The 25,431-nt window shown below is 38.9% G+C and overlaps 4 protein-coding genes across 5 annotated transcripts in view; 3 read left to right on the top strand and 1 right to left on the bottom strand.

Annotated features, from left to right (window-relative positions):
* The window catches only part of LOC119557131, a 29,801-nt gene extending 25,916 nt beyond the window's left edge, over nt 1-3,885 (top strand). The window contains exons 8-10 of one of the 2 annotated variants that reach the window (XM_037869715.1): nt 672-773; nt 1,156-1,314; nt 2,407-3,885. In XM_037869715.1, coding sequence (XP_037725643.1) covers nt 672-773; nt 1,156-1,314; nt 2,407-2,635 — 490 coding nt within the window. In that variant the 3' untranslated portion in view covers nt 2,636-3,885. The remainder of the gene's footprint in view (nt 1-671; nt 774-1,155; nt 1,315-2,406) is intronic. The other variant, XM_037869716.1, reaches the window with a different exon arrangement.
* A 1,184-nt stretch (nt 3,886-5,069) lies between these two features.
* On the top strand, nt 5,070-5,940 carry LOC119556470 (probable 60S ribosomal protein L37-A). Its single transcript, XM_037868718.1, has 3 exons — nt 5,070-5,163; nt 5,413-5,548; nt 5,609-5,940. The coding sequence occupies exons 1-3, from the start codon at nt 5,161-5,163 to the stop codon at nt 5,752-5,754; spliced, it is 285 nt and encodes a 94-aa protein (XP_037724646.1). The 5' UTR covers nt 5,070-5,160; the 3' UTR covers nt 5,755-5,940.
* Nucleotides 5,941-7,669: 1,729 nt separating this feature from the next.
* On the bottom strand, nt 7,670-23,494 carry LOC119556468. The gene is made up of 9 exons (XM_037868716.1): nt 22,857-23,494; nt 17,113-17,259; nt 14,703-14,962; nt 10,697-10,985; nt 9,587-9,932; nt 9,162-9,524; nt 8,426-8,742; nt 8,214-8,362; nt 7,670-8,147 (listed from the first exon to the last, which is right to left on the bottom strand). Exons 1-9 carry the CDS (start codon nt 23,236-23,238, stop codon nt 7,923-7,925), a joined length of 2,478 nt encoding a protein of 825 aa, XP_037724644.1. The 5' UTR covers nt 23,239-23,494; the 3' UTR covers nt 7,670-7,922.
* LOC119556469 lies at nt 12,150-13,134 on the top strand. The gene is made up of 2 exons (XM_037868717.1): nt 12,150-12,422; nt 12,476-13,134. Exons 1-2 carry the CDS (start codon nt 12,394-12,396, stop codon nt 12,750-12,752), a joined length of 306 nt encoding a protein of 101 aa, XP_037724645.1. The 5' UTR covers nt 12,150-12,393; the 3' UTR covers nt 12,753-13,134.
* Nucleotides 23,495-25,431: the final 1,937 nt, after the last annotated feature.

Here is a 25,431-nt window from a genome sequence, read left to right on the forward strand (position 1 = left end):
TACTACCTGGAACCACTAAACATTAAAAACGTGCCAAAGATGCAAGACAAAAACAATCATTCAAACAGAACATTCAAAGCGGCCATATGCACAAATGTAAGCAGCATATATATCAATCAACCAACAACAACAACAAGAACAACACCACACGAAACAACAATCAATCAGTCAGTCAATCAAACAAGCCACACTGAAACACCAAAAACAAAACAAATACAAACTGAAAGCTGCCAAAAGCTGCGAATGCTGATGTGGGCTGTGAGGCGATAATCCTACTCCTTGCTGTTGCACCTCCATCAATCAGTCAATCAATCAATCAATCAGTCAATCAGTCAATCAAAGCATCTATCACCCACCCACAAGCCCACACAAAATCGGGACTCTCTTTCACTCACACACACGCACACGCACACACACTGCACGCCTGGATCGCTGTCTCTGTCTCTGTCTTTTTTTGTCTGCCTGTCTCTTTCGCCACCCCTCTATCTGTCTCTCTCCATGCATCTCTATCTGTCTCTGTCTCTGTGTGCGTAGTTCTCCGTGTTTAACCCTAGTTTTTTTTTGCCTGAACTTGTAACTAACCCAACACTTTTTCGTCCTGGCATTCAGCAATTATCACTAGAAAGTAAAAAAGTTTCAACTAATGGGTATTATATCTATCCAATCCCCAGAAATCGAACCACGCAACACTATCGCCATCGCGCCTCGCCCGACTGCAATACGGTGGCCAGCTTCGATAGCTCCACCTCCGGATCCCGCAATGGACTCAACAGGTGGGTCCAGAACTCGTAACTCTTTGGATTTCGGGAACTATGTTTGAAGAACTTAAAGTTAGCGAACCAGACTTATTTGTAGTATAAAGCTGAGTTAAATGTAACATTTTTTAAAAGATTTTATAAAAAACTGGTCTTTTAAACTTTAGTTAATATCTTAAAATATCTTAATTGAGTTGAAGAACATTTTTTTTAGGACTTAAATATTTATAAAACTTAAAATATTTGGAAAATGGAAAGTATCATCTGTGAATTGAGTGTAAAATTTTTCAGTCTGTAGACAAAAGGCTCTTTGGAATATGAATTACCATCTTAAAATTTCTAAATTTTTTAGAAGCAATTTTTTTAGATCCTTCTAAATATTATATTATCTATTCCGTAGGTACTACCGCCAAGCCTGGGAGAACCTGCACGAGTCCGCCTCGAAGAACAGCTCACACAACGCTCTGCGCCGCAAGGAGACCCTCGATCCGCCGAGCATGACCCGTTCCCGTGACAATCTGCGCGATAATATGCAGCGCTCCCGCGAAAATCTTGATAGGTAAGATTATAAACCAAAGGTTCAGAAATCTCTACTGGTCTATGATCTCGTAAATATATAATATTCAAATCACTAGAGATTTGTTTGACATTTCTAAACATTAAGCTTTTGCAATTTTAAGTACAAAATATTTTTACTTGCAGAAATAAGTCTCAAAAACCCAAAATTGAAACATTTCTAAAAAATTTTAAGAGGAATTTAGTAACCAATTCACTAGTGAATTCTCAAATTTTGTATACTTTATAAGAAACTGTCTAGTTTTACTCATAAGTTCATCAAAACTTTATTAAAAAATTAATTTTCTAAAGAATTTGCGAATAAATTTGCTAGAGATTTGAAAATTCTGTATTTCTGATATTTTTCAGAGGAATTTAGTAACCAATTCACTAGTCAATTCTCTAATTTCGTATACTTTATAAGAAACTTTCCACTTTTACTCATAAATTCATCAAAAATTCATCAAAAAATGAAATTCCTGAAGAATTCGCGAATAAATTTACTAGAGATTTTAAAGTTCCGTATTTCTGATATTTTTGCGAGGAATTTTCTAATAAATTCACAAGTAAATTCTCTAGTTCATTCATCAAAAAATGAAATTCCTGAAGAATTCGCGAATAAATTTACTAGAGACTTTAAAGTTCCGTATTTCTGAAATTTTTGCGAGGAATTTTCTAATAAATTCACAAGTAAATTCTCTAGTTCATTCATCAAAAAATGAAATTCCTGAAGAATTCGCGAGTAAATTTACTAGAGACTTTAAAGTTCCGTATTTCTGATATTTTTGCGAGGAATTTTCTAATAAATTCACAAGTAAATTCTCTAGTTCATTCATCAAAAAATGAAATTCCTGAAGAATTCGCGAATAAATTTACTAGAGACTTTAAAGTTCCGTATTTCTGATATTTTTGCGAGGAATTTTCTAATAAATTCACAAGTAAATTCTCTAGTTCATTCATCAAAAAATGAAATTCCTGAAGAATTCGCGAATAAATTTACTAGAGATTTTAAGGTTCCGTATTTCTGATAACTAACTGATATTGTGACATGCCGAGTAGAACCCATTTCTAACCCTTTATCTCTATCCCCCCCAAGCAGATGCGGCAGGGACAACTACGGCATGCGGGATGACTCCGAAATGGTGGTGTCCTCGGTGGTGTCCGATGTGTGCCTGAAGGGCGAGAAGAAGCGCCACCACCACCACCACCACAAGAGCAGCTCCCGCAACGGCGACTACCGCGACAGGGACCAATCCTCCGGCAGACGCGAGCACCACCGGCATAGTGGCGGTGGCGGAGGAGGCGGTGGTGGCGGCCACTATTGACCAACCATGGTCATCACCATCAATGTGGAGCGGCAGTAGCCAAACGACAGTCGAGGCCAGCAGTCGGCGTAGAAATCGGATTCGAATTTGGGTCTGGTTTCAGGTTCAGATTCGAACATCTGATTGCTGCAAAGCGAGCGCAACAACGAAACGTTTTTTGTTTAATTTTAGCAACAGTTTTTTTTCGCGCTTTAGTTATGTAAGTTGATCGTCCGGTGGGGAGATCGAGAAAAGGGTTCGGCAAATCTGGAGGAGACTTTTCTGTTCATAGTGAAAAACAAGATGTTAAACAAGCAGCGCAAGAGATCCTTTAACTTGCAAGTCAATACTTAGCTATATACTCGTATGCGATGATTATTCGGGGCGAAATACTGGGAGCTCTAGAGATTTAGGAACCGCAACTTATCTGGTTTGATATCACTTCCAAAATCTCACAAAATCAGTTTGGTTTATTTAAAACACCCAAGATTATTCTTCAAATATTTCACGGTTCTTAAAGCTCCAGGGCTCCGGGGAAGCCCCCTTTATAAGTATATGTGCACTCGTGCTAAGATTTTGGTCCGAACTCGTATAATTTATTCGCAAAGCTTTCGTAAGGTTCTTAGTTAAATTTTCTCTATGAATTAGTTGTATGTAAAGGCATGAACAGGGCAGAAAGGCGAGGCGTAGTAATTAGTTGCAAGGCACCAGCACCCACATCCCTATCAGGCCCCCCCTCACCTTTCCCTTCGCCCCGAGGCGAACTCACCCATCCCAACTTTCACCCAGCAAGCAGATCACACAGCTGCAGCCAAATTATGTGCAACTTGGTTTCGTTTGAGGTCTCAAGCCAAATCGACTTGCTCATAGTCGCAAATTAGTTACGTAAACACTTACACTAGATAGAACTTTCCATCCATTCCTCAAGAAGTATCCAAAAATCACACACACACTTCAGATGTCGAAAAAGAAAGAAAACAGCAGCAAATAATATCGTAGTACGCGTGCCACAGAACTTACTGTATAAAAAATCAGCACAGAATCGAATGATTATATAATTTTATCCCGCACCAAGCTGCACCATTCCATTATTTTTTTTACCTACCCATTATATGTACGTGTATCGCCCTGTATTTGTATTTCTAGAGTCTTGTAATTTGTAGATTTTGTTTTCGAGTGTGTATCGTCGAGCGGTCCAGTGCTAAAATACCGCCTAGTATGCAATATTATTTGAATTTCGTGCATTATTTCCAATGTAAATAATAATAATTTATTTCATAAATAAAACAATGAATATTTTTACTAAACCAGCGGGTGCTTGTTTTACTTTCGGGAAAGGGGAATTAATTAAAAGATCTTGGTATCTTTCATTATTTCCAAGATAATGAGTAAATAAAAAGTTGTACAAAATAACTTACGTACTTATCAACTTAAATTAAATTTAAATTCAAAATTGGCGGGCTAACGTTTGGCGCCATCTGTTGTCGGATATTAACAGCAACCAACTTAACTTTTTGACAGCTGTTAAGTGCTAACGGAACCACGGTGCTAGTGAGGAGTGTTTCATGAATGCCCCTAATGTTACTACGAACTATCGAGTCTATCGAATAGTCGATAGTAGAAACTGTGCTGTTAAGCGCAAGCCTTCTGTTAAAAGAAAATACCATAAGTGGTATTTTTAGATATTGAATTTATTAAAATTTGTGATGTTATTTATTTAATTACTCATCAATGAGAACACTTTTGGCCAATATGTTTATAAATACGATTATTTATGAAATGTTGTAGTCCTAAACTGTGGACCTGTTGAATTTCGGTCAGCTGTTTTACGAAAACTCCATTTATTGAAATTTCAGACATCCAGATCAGTCAGCTTTTTCATTGAAAAGTCATTACAACTCTGTAACATTTAAGTGGGCATTAAATACTTCGAAATCAAAATAAAAAGTATATTTCCAATTATATTTACCTTAAATATAATAATATACATTAACTGAAACTTAAAAAGGAAATATATCATGTTTTTACTTTTGAAAAATTTGACAACTAACCACAGCTAATCGAAAAATAAACACTATTGATCATTTTCGGTTTACTTTTTAACAATATAGCTATTCAAAAGTTAAGGGAACAACCAGAATATTTTTTAAGAAAAATACTTATAAGCCTACTAAGCATAAACATAAGTTTAAATTGAATTTGCGTAAAACATTCAAGAGTGAAAATCTAAACAGACCTGTAGAGTTAAATGCGTTCGTACATTGATGTGTATTAAGTGGAGGCATATATATTCAAGGGAAACACAATATGTTTCAAAAGATTCAAAGCCGTTATTACATTTATAATAATAAATATTCATAGGTATTTTAAAAATAATTGAATATTTAATCGTCGGAGCACAATCGAAAAGTGTGCTGTTAGGCGCAACCCACAACAGCGTGCTGTTACGCGCAGCTGTCACATGCAACCCTGCCGCCACGCCATATTGTGACAGCGGCTGTCAACTTCTCTTTCGCTCTTTCTTGTTCAACCGTTCGCCACACAAGATGGTGCGTAAAAGATCCACGTTAAACCGAAATAAAATCGCCGAATTTCCGAGCCATCCCCAGTGATTTTGTGAAGAAAACGATATGTTAATTCGGAGCGCGAGTTGAAGAATGCGAATTTCGCGGAGTCTTCAACCCGGCGGCACCGCAAAAGCGGGAAATTCAGTGGCGAATTTATTTTGTTTTATTTTTTTTTGTTTGTGCTGGTACATTTGTGGAAACTAATGTTTTTTGTGTTCTCCCATCCAACAGACGAAGGGTACCTCCAGCTTTGGTAAACGCCACAACAAGACGCACACCTTGTGCCGTCGTTGTGGACGCTCCTCCTACCACATCCAAAAGTCGACTTGCGCCCAGTGCGGCTACCCAGCCGCCAAGTTGCGTTCCTGTAAGTTAATACCTATATCTATATGGTTACCTGATAATAACCCAACTCTTTGTACGATAGACAACTGGTCGGTGAAGGCCAAGAGGAGGAAGACCACCGGAACCGGTCGCATGCAGCACCTGAAGGTCGTGCGCCGCCGTTTCCGCAACGGATTCCGCGAGGGCACCCAGGCCAAGCCCAAGAAGGCCGCTCAGTCCACCAAGTAGGACCCATCTACTCTATATGTATCCCCCAAGATATGTAGATAGATAGCCAGCCTGCCGCCTATTAACAGAACGACAGCGCCTCCAGCCGATCTTCGTGAAAACACCATCTAAAATCCACAAATTACGGCCCCCAAAAAGGCTAATAAATCGCTCGAGCGCTAATAAATGAACGTTTTTTTTTATTAAGTGAATCTGGTGACTATTTTTTTAATGTTTGTGCAAGAAAAGTGAAACGGTAACAGCTATTTTTTAATGTGACTGAAAAATACCCCGAAGCAAGCGGGGAAACCGCCAAAATGCTTATACCAACTGCTTAACCCCATGTAGGCCGCAAATTCCTCGTGGTTTTCACACAAATCGTTAGCATTTGCTAATAGTAAATTCCTAGAAGGATTGACCCCCCTTACTGACAACGTATTAGTGATTTATAATTGGAACCTAAAGCTGTAGGTACTAACCAAACAAAAAGCGTGCACATGTCCTTTTGTGTTTTTGCATAGCAACAATATAGTGGAAAATTAATTTTTTAATAATTATAATCACTTTTTAAAACTATATAAAACCCTTTTCGCCAAAACAAGATGCTGAAACTCATATTTATTACTAATTCAAATGTAAAAGTTGATTCATTAACCTCGTTCAACAATTATATTTCTGATAATATCAAAACAGCTAAATCTTTTTTGTTCTTAAAGTTCAGGTTCTGATTACTAAAAACTGATACATTGTGTTTAATCGTAAAATGTTATAACTAGGTATCCATTATAACATTAGGGAGAAAGTTGGTGGTTAGATAGAAAATGTGCTTGTGTTCCATTTCAACCAACAGCATTATATTATAGTCCATTTAGGGTCTGCTTACAGAAGCTAACTTGTCTATTTAGGCTTGTAGATAATAATTGACTGCCATTCTCAAAATAAACCAAAGACGAATCCAATAGAAAATTACCCCGAATAATAAATAAAGTATATGAAATCATTTAGGAGTGTAGCAAGTAGTTTTTGCAATACCAGAAATCCAAGTTCAATGGATATCATTTACGGATTTATTTTCCTAATATTAAATTGAGCTTTACGACTTACAAATATAAATATTGAAAATTAGAAGGTATAGCTACTTCCATAGTCGTTCCCATAAATTTTACGATATCTATACCTTTTGCTAATCCATTTGCTTCGAACCGATTTCAAACAATAAATGTCACCATAACCAACAATCAAAAATAATATAACATTTCATAAAAGCTTGTTATAGGAAATTGTTTTTGAGCATTTTTGGATGCGTACCTGAATAACTAGTATGTTCAGGACCGATTCAATAATGTTCAACAGATAATAATGGCTTAATTGTGCCAAAATCCAGATAACTTTCATTGGCATTCATAGATCTTGGTTTCTATTACATTGTGTAAAAAGCACTTGAAGATTGTTGGTTATTTTTTTGACACCCAAAATAATACGCAGGTCTAAATAAGAACTACAAGCTCTTGCGGAATTTATGGTCTTGCAGTTCTAAAAAAAATTGATCTTGGCAATTTTCTTCCAGTACTACCTGTAAATCGGTAACAATTTTAAGATATAACCAACTTGAGCTTCCCAAACTTTAACTGGCTTTTGTTTACAGCTCCCAGAGGTTCTTCGGCTGTATGTTCTGAATTGAATATTGCATACTTAGAGGAAACTATAAATAAACAAAATTAAAGGTTTTGTAACATATATATATGGTTTATTATTAAATTACCATTAAAAAAAACTGACATTCGACCTCGCTTAAGGTAACGTAAGTATTCTAAGAAACAGGGGCTCCGAGAGTCTCAGTCTGGGGTCCCAATATCTCGATATATGGGGGTCCAGCGGTGACTTCCTCTCGAAGCCCGGTTTAGCAAGCAAGATAATATCGTACATCAAGCAGTGATTGATTGGTTTATGACTACGAAACGGTTCGGTTCTTATTTGTCGCTCGATTTGACTAATAGTACAATTTACAATGTATAAAGCGTTCCACTAAAACTAAGGGCGGGAATTCTTGGGATTCGTGCGGGATGGACGGATTGGTTGGGAAACTTGGGATATGGGGATCTTGGGGTTTTCGCTGGGGTTACTAAAAATATTGCCACTAAATGCTAAGACATTTACAAGTTACATAGCTAAGAAAGAGTGTGTCCAGACTAATCGGAGTGTGGATGCGATTGGAGGAGGGCAGTGCTGCTGGGCCTTGAGGCTAATGTCGTCGCATCCTGGCTTTCCGTCCCAGAAGCCGGGCTATCCTTCTTCACCTTCGCAGGAGTGGGTCGCTTGATGAGCAGCTTCTTCAGGTTCTGGAAGGGCGCATCGAAGAGCACCGTCAGGGCCACGGAGGCCAGGAAGATCGAAATGAATTCGTTGGTATCGAGCTGGGGTGAGTATAAAATATAATTTTCAATGGTTTCTGAATGGAATCTGTTCTATATAACACTCACAATAATCGAAACAAAGTTGTAGTAGTGGTGAATGTGACGCCTTCGGCCGACATTGAAGAAGAACACGGGGAACTGCGTCAGGTAAATGGCGTACGAGAGCTTTGTGGACACCTGGAAACCGCGCCAGGCAAACAGCTTCGTCAGTTTATCTGGTTGGAGAGGATTATATTAGTTCAAAGGGATCAAAAAACCAAAGGAATTGAGGCACCCACTTCTATATCCATTATGGGAGACAAACACGATCCAGGAGAAGAACAGACACCAGGCGATAGGCGCAAAGGCGGCGTATATGGCGGCATGAGTGGAGTTGTACACGTAGTTGATGTCCCCCATGGGTGCGGGTCCCAGGAGCGAGGCCAGGACACAGACGGTGGCCACCAGCCAGCCCAGCCGCAGCTGCAGGCTGCTCAACTTGGCGTTCTGGTACTTGCGCAGCACATAGCCCAGCAGGATGCCCATGATGTACACCGTGGAGCGGTGGGGCGGGAACGAGTACATGTAGTCGGCGGTACGGAACAGGCGCTGAATACTGGGGAGATAATAATAGGGGATTAGCTGAAGTATCTAATCGAATGTGCAGAAAATATAATACATTCCTTCCTTTTAAGAAATCATTGTTAAACTATATGGCTCCTAATGGGTAACCATTGGGTGTTCTGGATTAAGGAACCTCATAACTCCTACATATAAAAAAATAACAGTAGAACTGGAAGCCCTTCTATATATCTCTTCTTGTACTAAAGAATTCGCGTTTATACACTAAAGGATGTGAAAAACTCGTTGAGCCATGCGGTGCTAAAGAATTCGCGTTTCAAACAATCATAAACGTACATATGTGTGGAAACTATGGTATACATATAATGTTATTCCATTATCTTAAGGGCTAGCCTAATCTAATTGATCATTAAGTGGAACCCAGCTTATCTCGTTATCTTATTGCAAACTTACTTGGTGCCAAAGTAGATATAGTTGGACAGCTGGTTGACAATCGTTGTGTAATACCTAGCCGCTGTTCCCACCGTGCAGAGGAGCAGGAGGGTGAAGAGACCCCGCCTGGGCCACCGCCAGAGTCCCAGGATGAGCAGTGGAGCCACCGCAAAGAGTTCCGTGTCGATGCCCAGATGGTGCGTGTGTGTCAGGCACATCTCGCTGAAACCGAAGTAGTTGTGGATGAAGAGCAGGTTGCGCCACCAGTTCTTCTTGCAGATGTCCGCATGGTGGCCCACCACCAGGTTCCACTGGGGTCCACTGCCCCACAGGGGTAGCACATAGGTGCAGAAGAGGATCAAGGCGGCCAGAGGCGGAACAATCCTAAAGGGGGTAAAATAGGGTTCGTAAAAATAATCATATCATACAGTATTATATATACTTGCCTCATCAGCCTGCTAATGTACTCGTTCTTCAGCCTGATGGGTTGCTGCTTCATGAGGCGACCGAATAGCGAGTAGGCCGTGAGCATTCCACTGAAGAGCAGGAAGGGATCCGTGTACAGGGAGGCAGCTCGTCCAATCACCGTCCATGGCTGACCCAGGCTTTCCGACATGGCCGTGCGGTTGTTGTACGGATTGAAGAACATGGCCATCGACTTGTGCGAGAAGATCAGCATGATGGCGTTCAGGAAACGAATGCCATGGACCGCCTCAATGTCACCGGGAGCACTGCTCGTGCTGAACAGCCAGCGCAGGTTCTTGTCCAACGAAAAGGCAGTAAACCAGGCGTCTGAATATAAAGCCCAATTAAACCCACATTAATTAATATTTCTTAACTGATTTCAAAAGCCATTTTTTTTGGATTAGCCACCAGTTTTAAGATAAGGTAACTTCAAAGTATCCTAAAATGAAAAAAAATAGCTTAAGAAGTTTTAAATGCCTTCCTTTTTTACACGAAAGTCGAAATTCCGTAGCTCAAACTTCCATAACTCAAATTTTTTATAGCTCGAACATAACTCCTAATTTCTCTATATGTATGTCTATTCAAATGTGTGTTCCGATTTTGGTTTGACTTCTATAAGTTGAATTTATCTATAAAGTATAGGTTTATTTAGGTTTTAATAAATGACAGAAATCAGTTTGCCTTTTGCCAATTTTATGGTACGTTAATTGCAGTAGTATTTGGTTAAAGTTCGTAAGAGCTGAACGATTAAAGGAATTCATGCTGATGATTATAAATGAAATTTCGGGGTCGTTTTTAATTAATTGAGGTAGGTTTTAGGAATATTTAAATATTGATTATCGTTTAAACCCCATAAAAACATCAAACAAAAAAATATTTTGATGTTTGATTTTTGGAAATTCAACTGTAGCTTACTCGTCAGAAAATATATCATTCATAACATAACAATACACATAAGAATGTATTAGAATCTAAATATATAACCTGCTAGTTTCGATTTTGTATCTGCTTCCTCCATTAAATAATACACTAATATGTAGGTATGTAATATATTATAATGATCCCCTGTCATCTTAGATCTAAGGACTCACTCTGCTTGGGCTGCAACTTGGTGGATCGGTCGTAGATGGTGGACAGGACCGCCACGGAGAGCACGAGGAGGAAGAAGCGCACCGCCCAGGTGGTGTTCCGGTCCCAGGGCCGCTGGTCCCGCACCTGGCACATCTGGGGCTCCACGCGGACATTGAAGGTGATGCCCGTGGCGGCGGTCTGGTTGGCCAGGAACTCGGCCACACTGTACTCCACATCCCGGGCTGAGCAGCCGGAGGGGACGCAGAGGCCCCAGTTGATCAGCGAGTAGCGGGGCACTCGGTGACCAGGCTGGAATTACGAAATATATAATAAATAAATATATATAAATAAAACAGATCAGAGCGGATCGGCCGGTTAGCGATAAGCGGGTAATGACGCAGGAGAGCTCCCCCGTCCGCCAGGTTAATCGAATGGTGAATCAACGAGGTCTGTGACCTCTGGTCATCAGTAAACAATGACTAGTTGAACGGGATTCCTGGCAATTCAATTAAGCCAGGTCGCGTTTGTTCCGGTTATTCGCTTGCTTGCTAAGTTTACAATTACAATTGATTAATCTGTTCTAAAGTAAATGATGCTTTAACCGTAAGTGCCATGTTCACACGGGGCTTTCAATTATTACCCTTATTAATGGCTTGCTGATTGGGCATACCAATGAACAGAATTAAATGCGATGATATAAAAAAGTAAATAAGAATTATTAAATAACTTGTTGAAATATTTAATTAATGTATAATGTATTTAGACACCGTTTCAAAGCCAAACAAAAAATGGTTGAGCATTCTTTAACTTAAATACGGAACGAATAACTTATTGCTTCTTTAATGGTTTTTGATAAATGCCATGTTATTCAGATAATTAAACAAAAGCAACGTGGTAAAAGAATAGTGACGATCGCACCTTCAACATACAAAATTTCTGATAGTTACTTGTGTGACGAATCACAATCTAAATATATAAATATATTTAAGCTTCTACCAACACGAGTATTTTATATTGTAGGGTGACGAAAAAGTAATAGCTTTAGTGGTTCCTAAGATATGGCCTATCGAAATTTAGCGATTATAGCTGTTTTCCCGCTAAACCAGCTTGTTTCTCCAAAGGTGGTAAGAGGTGGTAAAATTTATCACATCAAACTGTTTCACACCATTTAACTGTTTCCAGGACGTTAAAACGTTTTGGGACAAACAAAATAAAGTTTTTATTTTGAAAAGTCCCCCAGAATTGTGTTTTACGTATAACTTTTGATCAGAGTCTCAGCTTTTAACAATTATGGTGTCATCCAAAGCTTTTGCTGTAAACCTATATTTAAGGGAATATAGGTGTATAAATAACTAAAAATGTAATACTATACGATTTGATTTTAATTAATACTTTGAGAGTAAACGTCTTGGAAGTACTTATCAAACGACATTTCTTATAATTACTTTTACTACACTGTTCTAAAATATCCACTAAATAAAGTTTCTTGGGCATATCTCTATAAAAATACCATAATTCCAGAGTTGCCGCCGACAAACCTGCAACCTGATTTTAGCTAATCTAGTTGGCCTTAGCAAACCGACCTGTCATTTAAAATCACTTGCAAATTATTCCCTTGGACGACGGAAAAGAAAACTAACGACTTGGACATCAGTTCTGATCTGGAGTTCGTGGCCAATCCGTTTAAGGACCTTCGATTGGAGGTAGAACCGCAGGCATGTGGCGTTATCCTAGACTTGTCTTACGGTAAGTTAAAACCCGAAAGTGAAGTCAAAGATTTATAGAGTGATTTGCGTCAGCTCTGGCAAGGGACAAACTGGAGAAGGCCAAACGCTTCGTCACACTGGCGAACCTTCCCAACTTGGGTGTCGGGGATCTGGAGATGGCGCAGCTGGAGCGGACCGACGAGCTGATGAGGAGGCATCAGGCGCTGGAGCTCCAGGCAGGAGTGCGAGTCGGGCACCAATGCTGCCCTCCTGGCGCCACCGTAAGGTGGTCTTGATGGCCGACCTGAAGGACCCTGAACAGCCCCAACCGAATTCGAGGATTGGAGTGCCATCCAATCCCGGGTCTTAACAACTCAAGCTCCAGTTCGATGTTAGCCATGGAATCTTCGCTTCCGGGCTCTCACGTTCTGCGTTTTGTTTGCAGTCCAGACACCCTTAAATCCATTCGTTGAGGTCTCCGATCTCCGGACCCATCGTTTAACCTTCAGAGATGTAGTCTTCAACGCCTGGTTCTGCCAGCGAAAGACCTTTGATTATGGGCTATAGGCTATACCCATTATTCAAAGGTCTTTGCGGGCAATCCCAGGAGTTATTGAAAGTATTTCGGCAGGTTTAACGCTGGGTCGAGGGATTTGGGCCCTCACCGGTGGAGTCTTTGGACTGCAAGGAGTAGCAACGATGGCACTGCCCCGGTCTTTAAAAAGCCACGTATTAAAAAAATTACCAATAATGAGCAGACTATGAACGAAAACTTATTCTACACCTAAACTATAATATTTGTTAATATAGATCTCTTTTTATTTATTGGCTAATCGAAAGTCAGTTCTGTCATATCATGGTTGATACTGAACAAATATAGGTGACCTATATTTGTTTAGTAACAACCATGATATGGCAGAACTGACTTTCGATTAGATAATAAATAACAAGAGGAATGTATTAACAAATATCATGTTTTAGGTGTAGAATAAGGTTTCCTTTATAGTTTGCTCATTCTTGGTCATATTTTTTCTGGATACGTTGATTTTTAAAGACTGCGGCAGTGCCTTCGTTGATACTCCGTGCACCCCAAAACCCGACCGGTGAGGGCCCGAATTCCCGAATATATGGAGTAGCAATTTTGTATACACTTGACTCGTATATAGTGTATTTATTTTGTCGCATGTAAAATCATTTTTCGGCACAAAAGTAAACATCAGAACTTTTGTACGTTGAAGGTGCGATCGTCACTATTTAGTTTACCTCGTTAAAAGGTGTTCTTGTTTGATACATAGAAGTCGTCTTCGCACACTTCCCAGGTCACTAGTTGTATTGCCATCCACAGTGATAATGACATATGTGAATAAATCACAAGAAACAATTTATATTTAAATGTTTTTTTCTTCGTGTAAAGATCCGTTCGTTGATACTCCTTGCACCCCAAAAACCCGACCGGTGAGGGCCCGAATTCCCGAATATATGGAGAAGCAAATTTGTATACACTTGACTCGTATATAGTGTATTTATTTTGTCGCATGTAAAACCATTTTTCGGCACAAAAGTAAACATCAGAACTTTTGTACGTTGAAGGTGCGATCGTCACTATTTATTTTACCTCGTTAAAAGGTGTGCTTGTTTGATATATAGAAGTCGCCTTCGCACACTTCCCAGGTCACTAGTTGTATTGCCATCTACAGTGATAATGACATATGTGAATAAATCACAAGAAACAATTTATATTTAAATGTTTTTTTCTTCGTGTAAAGATCCGTATACTGTCCGTCCGGTTGTCCGGTGTCTGGGTTCACTGGCCGAGCTCCGCTTAGAGCTTCGATTTCTGCGCTGTGATTTGTGATTTGCATTTTACGGCCATCTATCGCGTTTCATTATTTTGCTTTGCTTTCCGTTGGCACTTTTCGTCTTTGGTCAAGTTCAATGTCGAAGTCGAACGTTTTAGCGGCCCAATGTTAATCAATCTATTTGGCCAGATTAAAACTTTCTCATACACCATCAAAAAATTATGAAAAAAACAAAAAAATTTTTTGGAATGCTGCGGCTTGAACTAAGTTAATAGAGGCAAATCTACACGGTAAAATTTGAATCTAAATTGTTTGTATTTTTTCATTTTAAAATGTTAAGAATGAGAAGTTACCAAGTTAGAAAATATATTTTTTTATTATTTTATAACCCTATATTTTTCGTGAAATACTTTAAATTCAGTGAGCCCCAGTGATTCATTGGCCAGACTTGCCATCCCGATCACGTGCTCCATCAAAGGAACTTTATTATCTTTTATTTTAGTTCAAATTTGGTTACTCACGTCGTTGAACTCGCTTTTGAAAGGCCCATGTGATTGGATCAGCTTGAAGAAGCTCTGCAATCGCTTCGAATTGTGCGGCAGAACTGGCTGAGCGTAGGCCAAGCAATACTGGCCCCGGATAATGGAGTCCTCGTCCTGATCCTTGGCCACATCCTGATCCTTCATCCGCTGTTGAATTCCCAAGCACTGATCGAAGTCGCCGGGTTGATTGATGTTGCCGTTCAAAATGCCCGAGTTCAATTTGCCACTGGCATCGTGCACTGTTTAAAAAATATAAAATAAGCGTAAACAAAAAAGGTAATAAATTAAAAAAAGTGTATTTGTAGTAATATGAGGCATGAGACCCTAATATATTTAATTACTCCATCAATTTAATTTAAATTGACTAAGTCGCATAAGAACTCTGCCGAAAACCAGTTTGCATTATTGATTTTGCTGTTTCGGTTCTAAAAATAGCGATTATCGATTTAAATGCAAATTTAAATTCTATTTTTTTTTTCAAAAATGTTGTTTAAAGTAAGTCACAGCCATTGGCTCTTCAGTTAAAATAGAAAAAAAAAATCTTGTTCTCTTCATCCATTCAATGTCAATAAACTTGAGATAAATTAGCATATTTTTATAAGTTTCTTGCTAACGCTGATTGGTACCAAACAGATTGAAAAAATGTATCAAAGGGTCCGAAATTTCCAAAAGAGGCAAACTTTATAGCAGAGACTATCTATAAAATACATGAATATTAAAAAGGTTTTAGTTACTAAGAATTCGGTTTGTTCTAAGGATCACCTAATTTCTATTGCTTATTTATAGCATCATTTATTATCACCAACTATAATATAATAGTGATCATCTAATTTCTCAAACTTTGTTTATAAGATCTTAAATATAAGCATTGATTAACACATACTTAGTATAAAAACCAAAATGCGCAACCCATTATAATCTTAAAGATGTTTATGTTTCGACCTTAGACTTCGAGTATCATTTTATCTTTTCATTCGGAGATTCCTCGAATAGCTGAAAGTGTGATCCATTCACGTTTCGCTTTCGGGTCTCCGGTTGAAGGTGGGTGTACGGTTGGGGGGTATGGGGCAGTGGGCGGTGGGCAGCGGTGACCTTGACTGTGATCGCAACTCGTAGTGTTTCTCGTTCTGATTCTAAGCCTCTGCCGACGCCGACGTTGCGGTCTTTTGTGTCAAGTTCGCGTTCGCTGTTGCAATTGCAATCGCTATTTTCGCTCATGTTTGCAATTTTGCTGCTCTTGGCTGGAAATTCGCTAGATGCAACTGGCATTGCCACATGGTCGGCTATCTGAGAGTGAGTATTGGTGTGAATGTGGGTAAAGTTCGACGATTGGCCTTCACTTTAGATCACACACAGCTGCAGGCACAGTGCCGGCCAATATTATGAGTCACTTACTTCCTAAGCTATTCGAAATATTCCGAAAATATTTTCAACTACACTCAGATAAACAAGAACTTGGTACTCGCAGGTAAAACAGATATGTATGCTAATAATATCTTATTTATTTATATAAACTAGCAAGAATGTACTAGGCATTTGGATTTCCTTGAAGTTATTCATTGATCCATTTTAAGGACAAATCAACTCTACTAAGCTTAAATATATATTGATTCTTAAAATGCTTACAAGAGATTTATATATATAAATGTATTTATGAGTTAAATCAAAAATATACATCTCTTATTATATCGATCGGTATCAGATCATGTATCACTAAATATACCTTTGATATAAGGAAATATCGTTTTTTAGTTTTTATATTATTAAATTATGTTCCATTTTATATGTGTATATGAATGAACATTCGATAGCATTAGGAATATATTACTATTATAAAAAATTGTTTGAAAAAAGCATAGAAGTTAAACGTCCGATCAGTTATTTTTTTTTAGAACTAGTTCTTTAAATAGCCAATTAAATTATATAAAAAAGTTTTGTCTTTAAGTATACCAAATGTATTCAAGTGGTGACACAATTTTTTTAAAAAAGCATGCTAAAAATGTGTAATATTCTTGCATACGGGATGTACTATTATCTTGCCGATATCTGTATCAATTGATGCATTTGACTTTGGGGTCTTTCGATTCATGTCGACTCGTCTGGCGGTCACGTCGAAGTCAGCGGCGACTGCGACGGCGACTGCAGCTTCACCTGCTGCCAGTTGGCAATGACTCGAATTCGAGAATTCGCCGAACGTCCCCCGACTGGTTCTATGGGTCTATGGGTCCGCCAAGAAGGCATCCATCCACCTAACCATCCACTTGCAGAACTAGAACCCCAGCCGACTTCTGTTGGAACTGGCCAATTTGTTGGCTGTCATGGGGCGACCTTGCAGTTGCCCCCACCACCTCTCGATAGAAGCTTGTTTACTTGGCTTTAAGATACTCACTCTTCAGAGCCCACAGATCGAAGTTGTCCAAGGCGTTCAGAAACTGATGCATCTGCCGACGACATAGCGACGAGGCATCCGGATTTCTGGCGGAATCGAATGGTTGCGTAATCGCCAGAAAACGCTTTCCAATGTTGTACAAGTAGGCTGGAAAAAAAGAGATTTTAAATTTAGTTACGTTTACGTAATAAAGATAAATATAGTATTCATTAAAATTATAAATATGAAAACAATGCAACACTTTTTTTTATTATTTCCTATAACCATAAAACTAAAAAAAAATTCCAATCCAATTTGATTGTGAGTAATTATGTATTGTAGTGTCTTAGAGTTACTTGGTCTTGATTGAATTCAATAAACAAAAACTTTCTGTTTAGTGAATTTTCCGATATTATTTAAAATGGGCAGTTAAGCAAATTATAGTTAACTGCAGTAACTACTTTGCTACCCACTCATTTAACACAATACCGCCCACACAGATCATATCATATCTTTGCCATTTATGCATTTAATATGTTAGATTGTAACATTAACCAAATGACCCCGTTTAAATTATCCCATTATCTTGTTATACATAAAATGAAATTGTTCCACTAAAATAAAGGAAGTTCGACTTTACGTCAATAAATAGCACTCATTGTTGAAATAACCTGTGATTCACTGCAACACAAATAGTTTGCCAATAGTAGTTGCAAGTCAGCCAAGCCATAAAATTATTATTCATATTTACAAGCAAACTCTAGCCCGTGATCATCAAATATAAATACTTTTCTAACGGCTCGAAAAAACACTTAAGTTACTTTTGTGCTATAATTTGAACAACCATCGTAACCAAAATTACAATGTATCGGAAACATCAAATTGCTCGGTATAGAAGTGATTTGCTATAAGTAGTCATCGTTATACATTTTGGATAGTTTTTTTTTGTTAAGCGGAAATTTGTTGAATGCGACTTTAAAATTATTCATATACCAAATGAGTACAGGATATTTGAAATTTAGCTTGACTAATTTTTGACTTTTAATAAATCGGTTAAAATTACACAGCAAGGAACTATGCATGATGTAATGCCATAATAGCTTATTGATTTGCATTTCGTTTTGGTTTTTTGATTAACTGAAACCGTAATGTGTTTAATAAAGCTTGAAAACGTAATTGGTAATTATTAACCATTATTTATATTTTAAATTATTTCGAAATTGATATGCAGTCATTACACTATTCTAGTGGAATTCTGATTCAATTGGAAGTAAAATTGAAAGCATTTACAGAAAAATTGTTTTACTGTTTTTGGTATATTTAAAATACCTGTTGAAACACTGTTTATTTTTTATATACTGATTAATAATCTAATCAAAATGGGCCATTCAAGCCCCTTAAGGCAGACAATATGCACATGTGGACACCAAATTGCACAAGGTCAGGCCCCTGGGCACGTGGCTGTTGGAAACAGGAAGTCGGCCAAGCAGCCATTCATTCAGATCCAAGATGGATAATGAGGCGCCGCCATTTAGCCAAAAACAAGAAAAAATAGCTATAGGATTGGATGAACATCGCCTGGATCTGGGAGAACTTCCAAGTCTGGTACCAAGTCCCGTGGTCATCAGCATGCCAAAATTGTCCGCCGATCCGATTAACATTTTTCATTATCATGGCGGGGCTGTCGTCGGCCACTTTTTATGCTAGGCAGCTCTGATTTCGAATGCCGATCGCGTGGCTACCAGCCATCGAACATCGATATATCAGTCGCCGACTGCATCCGTCTTTTCGGGGCGTAGAGGGGGTTCGCTTAGGGGCTCGAAAGGGGGATCTCTGGGCAGTCCCCAAAGTGCTAAAATGCGTCAGAGTGCGACGAGATCCGACTTTCGAGTGCCACCTGTCGTCATATTCTATCTATACGGTTGGGCCGAACTAAATTTGGAAAACTTGCCAGCGCTACGGAGACGAGGAAGAATGGCGGAGAATTCTACGCCCGCTCCGATCAATTGTCAGTCCCGTCATGAAGATGTGGCAACAATGGCAGCCGTGCGAAACATTTACAACCGGCTCGACTCGGTTCCCTTAGCTCATTAGCATCGCAAATTATGAAGATTCTGAGGCATTGATATGACAAAACCGATCTTTAGGATAGTTCGTAAGTGTCGTGAGCGTTGGTAACTCCCTTGAGATACGCTTCCACCACGGGGAGTGAATTCTAATGTTCTAGGAAACATATGGTTGGTTGAATGGGCTTGCCATTCGAACTTATATCACTCAAACTAAACATTGAAATACCCTAGTTACATTCAAAATCAGTAAATCAGTATACTAAAAATATTATTTTACAAGATCGTAAACAGCAAGATCCTAATGGTACAAAGCGAATTAAATAGAGATACTAAAAATATTATTTTACAAGATCGTAAACAGCAAGATCCTAATGGTACAAAAGCCAAGCCTCCAACGAACTATTATACAATATAATACCAAACCATAAAAAAGTTTTGGGGACAATAAAATTAAAAGCAATGGCGGGTTTTATGAACCCCTAGACCCAATTATAACCCAGGCCAACGCATGATCGTAAATACCGAACAATAAAACCGAAGTCGATCTGCTGTTTATCCAGCAAAATGAAAAGTAAAACCACTAGTGAGAAAATGCCAACTCGAAGATATGCTAAATGGCGGGCAGAGAATTTGTTATGTGCTAGTGCCATGTGTAAAACAAGAACCGCACTTTGGACCGGGCCAACAAGTGGCAACTGGCTGCCAGTTGGCGGCTTAATTAACCGTCTATCTCAGCTGAGTGTGCGTTTCGTATTCGTCTCTGACCCACTTGGCCGAGTTGCTAACTGAAAACTGAAAACTGAGCAGTATCGAGTCGGCCAGAAGCCAAGAGCCAAATAACCGAACTGGCAGCTGGACTCGCGAATGTTGGCCAATATTCCTGGCCAGCAAATCCTTGCGCAATCCTTGGCGCTGCGAATTACCCAAGAGCGTTCTAGTTAGTGGATCTGGTTTTGTTTTTCTTTTTTCATTTTCTTACCGGCCAACCAGAATCGCATCGGTTGTAATGGCCAATTGTGGCGGTGAATGGGCCATTAATGACTTGGGGGTTTTGCGGCTGCTTGGCTTTGATTTGTATACCTCTATATATTAGCCCATATCTGTTTACGATCATCAATCTCGATTGATAGTGCTCAATGGGCCGGGCTTGTTTGCCAAAGCGATTTCATGTTGCCAATTAGCGGCGGGCCATCTCGCAAAATCCATCTATTTGCTTGCAGCTCCGCTGAAAACAATCGAAACAAATCGATCACCACTTGTCACTTAGTTCTCGCTAACATTTTGCCAGCCACTGCAATGCGATCACGATCGACTTCGTCCCCTGTTGAACGCCGTTTTGTTTGTTTGCCCAGCTTACACTGAGAAAATTGCATGGGTTATTTTCTTATAATAACAATTTGATACAAGAAATATGAAAAGAAAAAGTGGTTATTCTATTACTCTAAAAATCACGTTGGTCTTAAGACTTTTTAATATACTTAAATGTAAAGAATTCAGAAAATAAATGTTTTAAATATTAAAACAAATATACTTTAAATATATTTTAGCTACACTATAAAGGTAAAATTACTTTAAAATAAGCTTTAGATAATTAATTTTTATTAAGTTAATGTTGATTCAAAATTAATATAATATTATATAACGATAGGATTGTACCTTATCAAGCCTCAAAGTTTCTTAAAAATATAAAACTGAACTTCAAATCAATTTATATTTTCTATTTAAGTAGTTCTTAAATCCATTAGCTTTTTTCGGTGCACCCCAACTCAACTTTACTGGGCTTTAAAGTCAATATTTACCAAGTCAATTGGCAGTTTAACTTCGTACCTCCGGTGGAAAAACAGCTTGTTGAACTGAGCAATTTGCCACCGTTTCGAAGTTCTTGCTATCTTAACGGGTTAGATATCTTAACCTTTTCGTGAACGACTCATCATCGCTGTCATTTTCATTTTCATTTCCAACACCATCGCCATTGGGTAAGACTTTTCGCGATAAGTGTTTTTTTTTGGGCGGATAGGGGGTAACATGTTTTGCGTTTTATGACAGGCCTTTAACGGTACTTGGGGCCTGGTCAAGTGGTCGCGCACTTATGGCTGGATGATGGGTTCGCGATATGGCATATGCACACTCGCAGGCGCGACAATAAGCACAACAGCAACAAATCAGCGACAACCTCTCGCGAAGATCGATTACAAACAAACCAGCCACAAAGTGAGCAAAAAATCGAAACCGAAACCAAAAACCACTTAAGCTGGGCCGTCGACTGGGCTGGGCCCTCGGATTTTTATTATTTTATGCGCCGTTTTTGGGGAGGTACGACTACGATTTTAATGGGAGGAACATCTTCATTGGACATAACACTCAGAATTGTCGCTGCTAAGACGATATTCGTTACGCCCTGGCATTTTGGAGTACTTGTGCGGAAGTGTGTTGGCATTACGTTGGGAAATTGTGGCGATACTTGATGATATAGGGGGTGCAAATCTGAGGTTACGATATTCGTTACGATATTGCTTACGATATTCGAGCGTAGTACTGTAATTTATTTTCTCAGGGGTATCAGTTTAACTTTACTTATAAATTATGTAAGTTATTCGACTAAGTATTTTACGATATTTCCTACAGATTATTATATCGACGCTAAGGTATTCAATCCTCTTACCGAAATTAAAACAAACAATTTATTACTTTAATTTTGATGAACCAATAATAAATATTTTACGAAATTCGTTACGATATAAAAATACGATATTCGACTTGAACGCTAAAAAACCCGACCTTGTCGAGTTTATTTCTTTAGCATTATATTTTCACCAAAAAGTAAACCTATATTATATTCAGTACGATATTCGGAATGAATTCTAAACGAATTACTGTGCAATGAAAACAAATTAAATCGATGAGATAATACAAGTATGACAAAATGCGCTTTAATACAATATCTAACCAAGTGCGAAAAATAAATAACGTAACGATAAATAAATACGAAATTGAGCTACTGAATTATGTGAAGATGCTGCTTAGCAATTAAGATAATTACTTCTGTAATTTAAGGCGATAACAGTTGAAACAATTATATGGGCAAAACCTCCAAATTTCTGAGTGTAGCTTACGTGAGACGCGACCTTATCACATTATGCAGAGCAAAATGCAATTAAATACAAAGAAAAAATTGTTTCGTTTACGTGAGACTTCGCACATTGCCTTGACTTGGCCACTTCGGCTCCAAGGAACCAGCGAATATCGAGTGTCTGGAAATCCCCCCTAATCATTCCGAGAGGTCCTAACTTTTAGTGCAAATATTTGCACCGGAAAAGAAAATAAAGGTCCAACAAGGCCGAACCTTTTAACAAGAATAAGTGAGTAACAAAAGGCGAGACACGGGATTAGATAAGCGGAGATTTTAGCTGATTTTCGGGATGGGCTCTCCAAATAGCCGGAAGTGGCCAAAACAGTGCGTCATGGGGTGATCAAGACCTGGCCAAAAACGCAGCAATCGAGCAATTGATTTTATTTGACGCACGCGCCTCTTATGCAATCAGCAACTGTGGGTCTGTGGGTCAATCGAAATCGGAAGACCCATTACAATTGCAGAAATCGTGGATCGATCGAGCGTAATGCCCAAGGCCTCGATGTGGGCGGCGTGAGAAAGTGCGGACGATAATGGATCGGTAATGGATCGGGCACTTGACTTACCCCTTTCATCCTCCTCCACCTGATCGTCCTCCTCGTCGGTTATCGAAACCCGTTCCATCTGGTGTATCGTGTAATTACCAGGCGGAGTGGTATGCAATTGGCTCAGATTGGCCGTTTGATATTCCAGAATTGTGGTGGTCGCATCGTCGGGAAACAGCTTGAGGCTATAGTTAACCTTATCCTCGAAGATCGAGGCGATTTTGCTCTCCAGCTTGTCGGCCGACACATCGCCGGAATCGGAGGCGGAACTCGCTGCGGCCAGGAGATTATCGCCCAGATTGCAATTGTCCTTGAGATTGCAGGTGGGCTGCACCACCCCCTCGAGGGCCAAAGGGCCACAGGCGATGGTGGCCAACAGCAGGGTCAATATACCCACAGACATCCTGTCAGGGATCCTTGATCCTAATCAACTTTCTATGTTGCTCAGTATTTTTCAGTTCTCTGGCACATAATCTCACACAACAACACTCTCAGCAAGAACAATAGGATGCAAAGAACACCAGAAAAAAATGATTATTTGCGGGATAGGCTTTGAAAATATTCAAATATCGAAAGATGTAACTCCGGCGATCGATGATTATTTCGGATCGTTTGTCAGCGTTCAGCGAATTAAATTAAGCGACCGCCAAGACGAAACATTCAACGTCAACTGATTGTCCAAATGCCGCCGAGCATACGAAGACCGCTCAGGTTCGGCGGTTCGGTGGTTCGGTGGATCGGTGGTTGGGTGGTTCGGCGGTTCGGCGGATCAGCGGTTCGGGGGTTTGGGGGCCTAAACTGGGGGTGTCTATGTATAGGTCAGTATCTGTGAGCCGCCGTATATCTGTGTTAGCCACAGACCGAATTTCAAAACCAAATGCATGCCGAATTTTGAGCGACTGCGACTGCGACTTTAGCGATTCCGATTCCGATTCCCACTCCCGATCTCGTAGCTCTGTGAATTGCAATGCCCCACTGTTCACCAGCTAATTTGGCCGAGACTCCCAGGGAATCTTCTTCCCACATTCGACATTATCTTTTCAGCTATCCACTGCTAATGAAAGCCATCTATAAGTCCCAAATTGCTGCTATCACAATTAAGCCTCTGATAAGTGGAAATGACAAATTGCTCGTTCTCCATGGAAATCTTATTCTAGAGATCTAAAACTATTTTTATGTTTTATCAAAAACAATCATCTTTTTGCATTGTGAGTTTGCAAAATAAAGATGTTCTTACGATTATTTATTTATTTATTTTATAAAAACATCCTAATGCCAGAAGCTTTTATAATAAAACTTAAAATGGAAGAGGTGGTAATTTTTAACATAGTAAGAAGAACTTACTCATAACTAATAAAAATTAAACACAGAATTTGTCTGTCAAATATTATATTTTAAAATTGACATAATTAAATTACCGCAAGGATTTGCCAATAGATTTAATAACAATTATAACTAACTTTTGATTTATTTTATAGAACTTACAAGTTACAAATAGGGTGTCAAATCTATAAAATGTTAGGAAAATACTCCTTAAGCATTTTTTTATCTTATAAATATGATGTTGATTTGAAATTAAATGTTGGTTATAAAAGTTATTTTATTTAAGAACTTTAGTTATTTTGAAATTTCAATAATATTTTTAAAATATACCAACCTATACATATTATGAGTATGCCAATTAATAATATTCTTAAATTTGTAGAGTACAAATTGGTGGTCATATTTATAAAAGTGTTGGGGAACATTCTACAAACATTTTTAATTATCTTAAAAATATGATGTTGATTTGAAATTACACTTTGGTTATTAAAGGTATTCTTTAAGGAACTTTAGTTATTTAAATATTAAAATTTAATCTACAAAAATATTAGCATCTATACATTCCATCCACCAATATTGCAAACCTACGTTAGGTACTGTAAGGCCTAAACGAATCTGCAATCAACATGTAGTTCCGCCAATTCATGCAACCTTTCAAGTTAAGACCCTTCAAAGAGAGATACAGATGCATGCAGTTTGTTCCCATTTCTTTAACGTTAATAGCACTAATTAATTTAAAGAACTTGGCTTGGATGTTTCTAAGTTAGAATTTATTTTTGCCTTAAACGTATAGAAAGGGGCTCTTGCAAATTGGCATGACACGACATAATCGAAAGCGGGGGCAATGAAAAGTGAGACGCCACATTGGTGAAAGATTTGAAGACTCTCGGCGATAGGGTGAATGACATCAGCATTGGTATTCAAGGGGTAAATAAAACTAAGAGGCCGGATTGGCCATGAAGATTCCAGGGGACCACGATTACGATATGTGGCAACAATTTCTTGCTGATCAATCGCATTAGAGGACAGGCGCAAAAAGTTTGGAAACATAATTACAGCCAATCCGCCGACATTGGCCAATAACTCGTTTCGATGACAGCAGAAGATTTTCGGGGGAGGAGAGGACGAGAATCTTCCGATGACTGGCCAGAAAAGAAAAGGTGATCGCGGCGACCCACCGAAATCCAACCGAAATCCAACGGAACCCACTCCATTCGGTGGTGCAAATAATATTCGCAATGCAAACTGACGCAAAACCATTGAAAGTGAGTCC

Source organism: Drosophila subpulchrella, chromosome X, assembly GCF_014743375.2.
Source record: "Drosophila subpulchrella strain 33 F10 #4 breed RU33 chromosome X, RU_Dsub_v1.1 Primary Assembly, whole genome shotgun sequence".
NCBI lineage: Eukaryota > Metazoa > Arthropoda > Insecta > Diptera > Drosophilidae > Drosophila > Drosophila subpulchrella.